At 56.9% G+C, this 8,753-nt stretch overlaps 1 protein-coding gene across 2 annotated transcripts in view; it reads left to right on the top strand.

Moving 5' to 3' along the window:
- Positions 1-3,204: 3,204 nt before the first annotated feature.
- Positions 3,205-8,753, top strand: part of SPATA20 (spermatogenesis associated 20) — a 9,346-nt gene continuing 3,797 nt past the window's right edge. Inside the window, exons 1-14 of one of the 2 annotated variants that reach the window (XM_017853987.1) lie at positions 3,310-3,401; positions 4,145-4,264; positions 4,372-4,542; positions 4,642-4,706; positions 4,898-5,052; positions 5,131-5,274; positions 5,374-5,575; positions 6,073-6,203; positions 6,320-6,424; positions 6,643-6,717; positions 6,815-7,024; positions 7,105-7,297; positions 7,618-7,786; positions 8,075-8,286. In XM_017853987.1, coding sequence (XP_017709476.1) covers positions 4,188-4,264; positions 4,372-4,542; positions 4,642-4,706; positions 4,898-5,052; positions 5,131-5,274; positions 5,374-5,575; positions 6,073-6,203; positions 6,320-6,424; positions 6,643-6,717; positions 6,815-7,024; positions 7,105-7,297; positions 7,618-7,786; positions 8,075-8,286 — 1,909 coding nt within the window. In that variant the 5' untranslated portion in view covers positions 3,310-3,401; positions 4,145-4,187. Of the gene's footprint in view, positions 3,402-4,144; positions 4,265-4,371; positions 4,543-4,641; positions 4,707-4,897; positions 5,053-5,130; positions 5,275-5,373; positions 5,576-6,072; positions 6,204-6,319; positions 6,425-6,642; positions 6,718-6,814; positions 7,025-7,104; positions 7,298-7,617; positions 7,787-8,074; positions 8,287-8,753 lie in introns of both variants that reach the window. The other variant, XM_017853988.1, reaches the window with a different exon arrangement.

The following is an 8,753-nucleotide window of genomic DNA, read 5'->3' as shown; positions in this document are numbered from 1 at the left end:
AAACTGGATCCCCCTGAGATCTCCCAAGGGGAGCTGTTTTGTCTCCCACAAAGAAGAGGTTGATAGCCTTGCTTCCTGCGTCCCTCCCTACAAGACCCCTCCTGCTAGGAGGTTGGTGCCATAGGTCATTCTGTCTCCTCCCTGCCTGGGGCTGCCACTCCACCTCATTTTTGGGATGCTTCGGTCTTGGCTCATGGTCTTCTCATCCAGCTCTTACCTCAATTTCAAGTTCAAGTCGCTCCATTATCCCAGGACCTTACGGCCCCTTGACCTCTCAGTGACCCTCACCATGGTCACACTTGGAGGTTTGTCATCACCCCAAATTCCTCTACATTCAAGGCAGACTTCCGGCTCTCTGAGCTTAACCTCATTCCTTCTAGCCAGAACATGTTCTTTCGAGCACCCGCTGGACCCTCCGGCTAGCCAACCTCTCCAACAGCCTGCCACACCCCACATTCTCAGGGCCACCCGGGACCACCACCTCTTCTATCCTTGATGGCGTCCACCACTTTCTTTTAAATGAATCCTTCCCATCGAAATGTATCTTAATTAGCTCCATCAATCTTGACAGTGTCTTCCCATCTTTCCCCTCATGTCAAGCATGCATCTTCTCTGTTTCCCCTCCCTTTCCTCTTCCTCCTCAGCTGACTGGTCGACTTCTGCTCTCAGCCTGACTTCACTAGAACGACGCCCACTAAGCACACCAATGGCCTCCATGTTGCTGAAGCCAGTAGACGTTTTTCTGTCCTAGCCAGGCTGGCCCCTCAGGAGTCTGACATGTAGACACTGTCCTTCGTCTCTGGCGTGTTGCCCTGTCTGGGTTTCCTTTGCACCCTGGCTGCTCCCCGTCTGTGTCTGTCTGCCTTTCTTTCTTTCTTTCTTTCTTTCTTTCTTTCTTTCTTTCCTTCCTTCCTTCCTTCCTTCCTTCCTTCTTTCTTTCTTTCTTTCTTTCTTTCTTTCTTTCTTTCTTCTTTTCTTTCTTCTTTTTTGTTTTTTTTTGAGATGGAGTTTCGCTTTTGTTGCCCAGGCTGGAGTGCAATAGTGAAATCTTGGCTCACTGTAACCTCCGCCTCCAGGTTCAAGCAGTTCTCCTGCCTCAGCCTCCCAAGTAGCTGGGATTACAGGCAAGCGCCACCATGCCCAGCTAATTTTGCATTTTTAGGAGAGATGGGGTTTCTCCATGTTGGTCAGGTTGGTCTTGAACTCCTGACCTCAGGTGATCCACCCTCCTTGGCCTCCCAAAGTGTTGGGATTACAGGCATGAGCCACTGCGCCCGGCCTCTATCTGTGTCTTTCACAGGCTCACTCAAGCCTGGACCTGAGCCCTCTTCTCTGCTCCACTGCACGGTCTCCCTGAATCAGCTCCACACCCACATGATCTCAACAGTCAAGACCCCCAATCCTCTCTCCTGACAGCCTCTCCTCTGTGCTCCGAGCAGTGTCATCACTGTCTCCATGTGCACATCTCAAACCCGCAGGTCCAACAATGAACCCCATGAATTGTCCCCGCTCCCCACCCCATGCCCTCTCTTAAGGGAATGGTACCACCTTCCAAGTCACCCTGGATACTGCCTTCTTTGTCGCTGCCAATCCTGATGTCGTTTCCTCCTTGACCGACCTCCAGCCCATCCCCTTCTCTGCATCTCCACTCTCCCATCTCCCCTGGGTGCTGCTATAGCCTCCTATCTGCCTCTGCTTTCACTCTTGCACCTTTCCAGTTCATTCTCCACTGGGAAGCTGGTGGGATCTTTCCAAAATGCAGATCCAACCAGGTCACCCTCCTGACTAAAGCTTTCAACAGCTCTCTTCTGCTATCATCAAAAATCCCCTTCTCTGGCCAGACACGGTGGCTCACACCTGTAATCCCAGCACTTGGGAGGCTGAGGCAGATGGATCACTTGAGGTCAGGAGTTTGAGACCAGCCTAGGCAACATGGCAAAACCCCGTCTCTACTAAAAATACAAAAATTAGTTGGGCGTGGTGGCACGCACCTGTAGTCCCAGCTACTTGGGAGGCTGAGGCACAAGAATCGCTTGAACCTAGGGCTGGAGGTCAGCCAAAGGACCTCTCTCAGCAAGAGAGAGCCAAGATCAAACCACTGCACTCCAACTTGGGCGACAGAGCGCGATTCCGTCTAAAAAAAAAAATTGAGTCGGGCACGGTGGCTCATGCCTGTAATCCCAGCACTTTGGGAGGCCGAGATAGATGGATCACCTGAGGTCAGGCGTTCAAGACCAGCCTTGAACCCAGGATGCAGAGGTTGCAGTGAGCCGAGATCACACCACTCACTCCAGCCTGGGTGACAGAGCAAGACTCCATCTCAAAAAATAAAAATCCCCTTCTCACAGTTCACTAGTCTCTCCAAGATTTTGCCTCTGCCCTCATCTACTCCCTGTCTTCCCTCCTTCTGCAGTTGCTCACCCCTCACTCACTGACAAAGCCACACGGCCTTTGCACAAACTTACCTCTGCCTCATTCCCCAGCACTCCCCCTGAGCGCCCTCTAAGTTCCTTCCTCTCATCCTCCATGTCTTCACAAATGTGATTTCCTCAGGGAAGGCTTCATCCTTTGCCCCTTCCACCAGATCAGGTCACTTGTTACGTTATACCCTCACGGACTTGTCACGTGGGTGTGTATAGATTCATCGGTATGGCTGTTGAGTTAGCATCTGCCGCTCTCAACAGACTGTGAGCCATGTGAGGGCAGGAGCCTTGTTTTTCTCTGCCCACCGTTGTATACCCAGTGCCTTGCAGAGCGGCAGACGGCAGACACTTAATAGATATTGGCTGAATGTAGCCAATAAGGCCATGTGTAACCTATGAGACATAAAATGGGCTCATCAGTATTATTTAAGGAAGGCTTCCTGGAGTGGGTAGGATTTGAGTAGGACCTAGAGATGAGGAGGTTGCAAAAAACAAAGCTTGTTAGCTAGTGGACCTGGCCAAGGTACGCCTTCGCCTTGCATCTCATTTCTCATTTGTAAAATGGGCAGGGGTTGGACAAATTGAGCTGAAGCTCTGGCATCCCATGGCCCTAGCATCCCCCAGCCCTGGATCCCACAACTCTCCTTGTTCCCGTGAGAAGTGCTGTCCTCCCCAGGCAGGGGCAGAGCCCAATTTTATGCACAGAATGGGTTCTCCCAAGGCCGGAGTGCCTGATCTGCAATTCTGTGCTCGGCCGCAGGGTGACGCTCGGAGATCAGCCACACTGTCCCAAGTCCCAGCGAAGACCCGCCCGCGGCTCCGTGGGTGCCCAACCCGCCCCTCACAGTCTCCTGCCCTCCCTTCCTATCTGTAGCGGCCGGGCCCACGGCCCAGAGCAGCCATGCTGGGCGCACGGGCCTGGTTGGGCAGCGTCCTTCTGCTACCCCGCGCCGGTGTAGGCCTCGCCGCGAGCCGCAGGTACGGGCACTCCCTGCGCTTGCCTGCGGGCTCAGTGGAAGGTCTCCCGGGCACCGGTCCCCAGTGCCTGTCTGGACCACCCTTGCATGCCTGGCCCTTCCCCCACCCCACCTCCGGTATGCTTCTGAGACCTGGCCCTGGCAATAAGGTCCTCCTCCCCTCCCCTCCCGTCCTCATTCTTTCCCTTCCCTCCCCTCCCCTTCCTTCCAGTGCAGTGCCAACTCCCCAGGGACTGTTCTAACACCGCTTCCAGGAAGCCTTCCTTGCACCCCAGCGCTGGATGCTGGGTCAAGGGCCTTTCTCCAATAGTACCCTGTGCCCTGTTACAGCCCTTTAATTGCTGCATAGACCTTTCGTTATTTAGGTCAGCTTGCACTGCCCACTTCCAGGCTGAACTCCCTGAGGTCTCTGATTCCTTAGGTGTCCTGGGGTCTGGCCCAGGACCTGGCCCCACAGGAATCCCAGCAGGAGGGCGTTGAGTGAGGCAGTCCCCGTGTCCTCTTTCCTCTGTTTGTCCCTCACCTGGTCCAGTCCCAGACCCTACTGATCTTGGCCTGTGCAGCCACCAACAGTGGGCTGCCTTCCGGTGGGGCCACACCCAGGCCTGCCAGAGAGATGCCTCCAAGCAGCTGCTCCAAGAAGGGCCCAGGGAGGGGCCCCGGGAGGGGTAAGAATGGAGCCCCAAGAACCATTCTGCCCATTGTGACCCGCCCTGACCTCACAGCCATCCTTCCCACCACCAGGTCCAGGAGGTTGGGGGAAGACTAACCTGGCAAGGAGCCCCCAATGAGCCACCTCTCCTCACCCCCCAAAAAACATAAGGGGGAGCACAAAGGCCACAGTCTCCCCCATGGTTCAGAAAGGTGGGTTGGGCTGGGAGCAGGGGTCCTACTGGGGTGCTGAGTGGAATGGGGCCTGGGATAAGGTGGGTGGAGGCCCCCGGCTTGCCTGATGCACCAGTCCTCGCCAGGGGTAGCTCCTCCCGGGACAAGGACCGAAGTGCGACGGTCAGTAGTTCAGCGCCCATGCCTGCTGGAGGGAAGGGAAGCCATCCTTCGTCTACACCCCAGAGGGTCCCCAACCGCCTGATCCATGAGAAGTCACCATATCTCCTACAACATGCCTACAATCCTGTGGACTGGTGAGCACTCTCCTGGGGCCCTGCCTGGAATCACTGGGGTCCTAGACCCCTCCCAGACCCCCTGGGCTACTGAGTGATGCCCCACCCTGCTGGGCCTAGGTACCCCTGGGGACAGGAAGCCTTCGACAAGGCCAGGAAAGAAAACAAGCCGATTTTCCTCTCAGGTAATGCTCCCACCTTCCCTGATACGGGGTTGTGGGCAGGGAGTGGCAGTGGATGGGGGAGGGTCTTCTCGGCCTGGCGGGTGTTCCAGGAGACTAGAGGCCAAGACGTCTTCCATCCAGCCAGGGCCACTTGGCCAGCCTCCCTCAGACCTGTGGCTGGCCCCCTGACCTCTCCCCATGGCCCTGTTCAGTCGGGTACTCCACCTGCCACTGGTGCCACATGATGGAAGAGGAGTCCTTCCAGAATGAGGAGATCGGCCGCCTGCTCAGTGAGGACTTTGTGAGCGTGAAGGTAGACCGTGAGGAGCGGCCCGACGTGGACAAGGTGTACATGACATTCGTGCAGGTGAGCAGTCCTCCTCGGGAGTGTGCCCGCCACATGGGCTCAGGGCAGCTCCCCTCACCCTCGCCCTCTCTCCGCCAGGCCACCAGCAGCGGTGGGGGCTGGCCCATGAATGTGTGGCTGACTCCCAACCTCCAGCCCTTTGTGGGGGGCACCTATTTCCCTCCTGAGGATGGCTTGACCCGAGTCGGCTTCCGCACAGTGTTGCTGAGAATACGAGAACAGGTGGGTGTGCCTGGGGGAGTTAGGGGACCAGGGTGGGGGACTAGGAAAGAAGAACCCCTCTCCCCAGCTGACCTCCAGGTGTGCCTCCACCTCCCGCAGTGGAAACAGAACAAGAACACCCTGCTAGAAAACAGCCAGCGTGTCACCACTGCCCTACTGGCCCGATCAGAAATCAGCATGGGTGACCGCCAGCTGCCGCCCTCTGCTGCCACCATGAACAATCGCTGCTTCCAGCAGCTGGACGAGGGCTACGATGAGGAATACGGTGGCTTCGCCGAGGCCCCCAAGTTTCCCACGCCGGGTCAGTGCCCCATGCCCGCCTTAGCCCGGGCTTTGGCCTTCTGATTCCTATGCTGGTCAGGGACCTACTGGCTCCTGGCCTCACCCGTAGCTTCCTGTCCTCCTGACTGGCAGTGACCTCCTTGCCCCTAGCCTGTTGGTAGCCATTGGTGAAGACCTGACTGCTGGTATCAGCAGTGACCCTCTCACCTTGACCTAGATGATGACCTTCTGTCCCCTGACTTGGTCAGTGACCCGGTGACCCTGGCTTGGCTAATGACATTCTGGGCTCTGGGGGGACAAGTAACTTTCTGGTCCTCTGTGAGTCAATGATATTCTGACCTCTGGCTTGGGCTGTTACCTTCTGTCCTGTGGGTTGACTGTTGACCTCACAGCCTGTTCAGAGACTGCCTGTTGAGTGAACTCCCAGCCTCTGCCTGGCCCAAGGCCTCCTGACCACTCCAATCTCTGTCCCCACTTTCCCATTCTCTCACCCCCATGTTCTTGGTGCTCCCACAGTGATCCTGAGCTTCCTGTTCTCCTATTGGCTCAGCCATCGACTGACTCAGGATGGCTCTCGGGCCCAGCAGATGGCCTTGCATACCCTGAAAATGATGGCCAACGGGGGCATCCGGGACCATGTGGGGCAGGTAACAGACACTGGGTGTTCCCTGGGGGGGCAGCAGAGGGCTGTGGGGTGGGGCAGAGGCTGTCCTCCAGCCTCTGTATTTTGTATTCCTCCAGCTTTGTATTCCACCTGGTACAGGGTTTTCACCGCTACTCCACAGACTGCCAGTGGCACGTCCCTCACTTTGAGAAGATGCTCTATGACCAGGCACAGCTCGCTGTGGCCTATTCGCAGGCCTTCCAGGTGATCCCTGACCCCAGCCCAGAGAACAGGCATCTCACTCTGGCTACCCCTCCCAAGGCCTTACTGGTGACTGCGGCTCCTCTTAATCTGAATCCCCTGTTCCCTCCCATGTACCCACTACCCAGACTTCCATCCCCAATCTGCCTCGGAGAATGTTGTCCCCTTCCACCTGGGCCTCCCAGTGACCTCTGTTCAGTCTCCTTTCTTCCCTTTGTTAGATCTCTGGTGATGAATTCTACTCTGACGTGGCCAAAGGCATCCTGCAGTACGTGGCTCGGAGCCTGAGCCACCGGGTGTGTGTCCATGGTGGCAGGCGGGCCTGGCTATGGGAGGGGTTGGCGCCTCCACTGCCCTGTGGACTGGGGCCAGCCAACCCTCTCCTCCCCACAGTCCGGAGGCTTCTATAGCGCGGAGGATGCAGACTCGCCCCCAGAGCGGGGCATGCGGCCCAAAGAGGGCGCCTACTATGTGTGGACAGTCAAAGAAGTTCAGCAGCTCCTCCCGGAGCCTGTGCTGGGCGCCACCGAGCCGCTGACCTCAGGCCAGCTCCTCATGAAGCACTACGGCCTCACAGAGGCTGGTAACATCAGCCCCAGTCAGGTGAGGACTTCTGGGGTCACCTGACAGGCCCTGGAGCCTGCCAGGCGTGTGAGCTCGCAGATAAAGGCCATTCTCCTCAGGACCCCAAGGGGGAGCTGCAGGGCCAGAATGTGCTGACCGTCCGGTACTCGCTGGAGCTGACCGCTGCCCGCTTTGGCTTGGATGTGGAGGCCGTGCGGACCTTGCTCAACACAGGGCTGGAGAAGCTCTTCCAGGCCCGGAAGCATCGGCCCAAGCCGCACCTGGACAGCAAGATGCTGGCTGCCTGGAATGGTGGGGCGGCACATCTGAGACCCAGCCTGTCTGTAGGATCCCCCTTCACAAAGCCCCGTCTGTCCAGCACCTACTAAATGCTCACTCTCCCTTTATTAGGGTTATTACTCTCAGTTGACAAACAGAGGCTTAAGGAACTTGAGTAACCCTCCCAAGGTCACGCACAAGGGCTGGGAACCCTGCCATGTCAGGCTTTGGAGCCCAAGATCTCAGGGATCACCCATGACTCCAGGGAGGTGTTGGGGCCCGAGGTGATGGGGTGGAGTTGCCTGGAGGGTCCTGGCCAGCTTCTCACCACTACTTGTCTCTCCTGGCTCCAGGCTTGATGGTGTCAGGCTATGCTGTGACCGGGGCTGTCCTGGGCCAAGACAGGCTGATCAACTATGCCACCAATGGTGCCAAGTTCCTGAAGCGGCACATGTTTGATGTGGCCAGTGGCCGCCTGATGCGGACCTGCTACACCGGCTCTGGGGGGACTGTGGAGCACAGGTTGGGGACTGGGTAGACTGGGAGGGCTCGTCTCCTCACACGTCCCCAGCTTACCTCTGCCCTACTTCTCCACTCCATGTGGACTCCAGTCCTGGCTCTGCCAGGTGCTTGCTGTGAGTTTGTAGCCTCCCTGGGCCCATTTACTCATCTGGGAAGTGGGCTGATGGCACCTGCCCAAGAGGGTTCATCTGGAGGGTTAAGTGAACAAATGTGTGAACGGGCCTCCTCTGGGAAAGGCCCTCTCTCCTGGGACTCTCCCCAGCCCCTCCCCTAATGCCTGTCCTCCAGCAACCCACCCTGCTGGGGCTTCCTGGAGGACTACGCCTTCGTGGTGCGGGGCCTGCTGGACCTGTATGAGGCCTCACAGGAGAGTGCGTGGCTCGAGTGGGCTCTGCGGCTGCAGGACACACAGGACAGGCTCTTTTGGGACTCCCAGGGTGGCGGCTACTTCTGCAGTGAGGCTGAGCTGGGAGCTGGCCTGCCCCTGCGTCTGAAGGACGGTCAGTGGGGGTGCAGGGCTAGTCTGGGGTCCTGGGAGGTGTTAAGTGCAGCATGCGTGAAGAGCTGGTGTGGGCAGAAGCCCTCCTGGCTTTGTGTCTCTGCTACTTATTAATGGTGTGATTTTTGGCTGCTGTAATATTTCTGAGTCTCCTTTTCTTTTTTTTTAAATAGAGATAGAGTCTTGCTATGTTGCCCAGGCTGATCTTAAACTCCTGGGCTCAAGTGATCCTCCCACCTTGGCCTCCCAAAGTGCTGGGATTACAGGCATGAACCACTAAACTCAGCCTTAGTTTCGTTTCCTTCCTTTCTTTCCTTTCTTTTCTTTCCTTTCTCTTTTCTCTCTTTCTTTCCTTTATTTTCTTTCTCTCTCTCCTTTTACCCCTTCCTTCCTTTCCTTCCTTCCTTCCTTCCTTCCTTCCTTCCTTCCTTCCTTCCTTCCTTCCCTTTCTTTTCTTTTTCTCTCTCT

This window comes from Rhinopithecus bieti, unplaced genomic scaffold (assembly GCF_001698545.2).
Source record: "Rhinopithecus bieti isolate Rb0 unplaced genomic scaffold, ASM169854v2 scaffold_35856, whole genome shotgun sequence".
In the NCBI taxonomy this organism is placed as follows: domain Eukaryota; kingdom Metazoa; phylum Chordata; class Mammalia; order Primates; family Cercopithecidae; genus Rhinopithecus; species Rhinopithecus bieti.
This window is presented reverse-complemented; position numbering and strand designations above follow the sequence as displayed.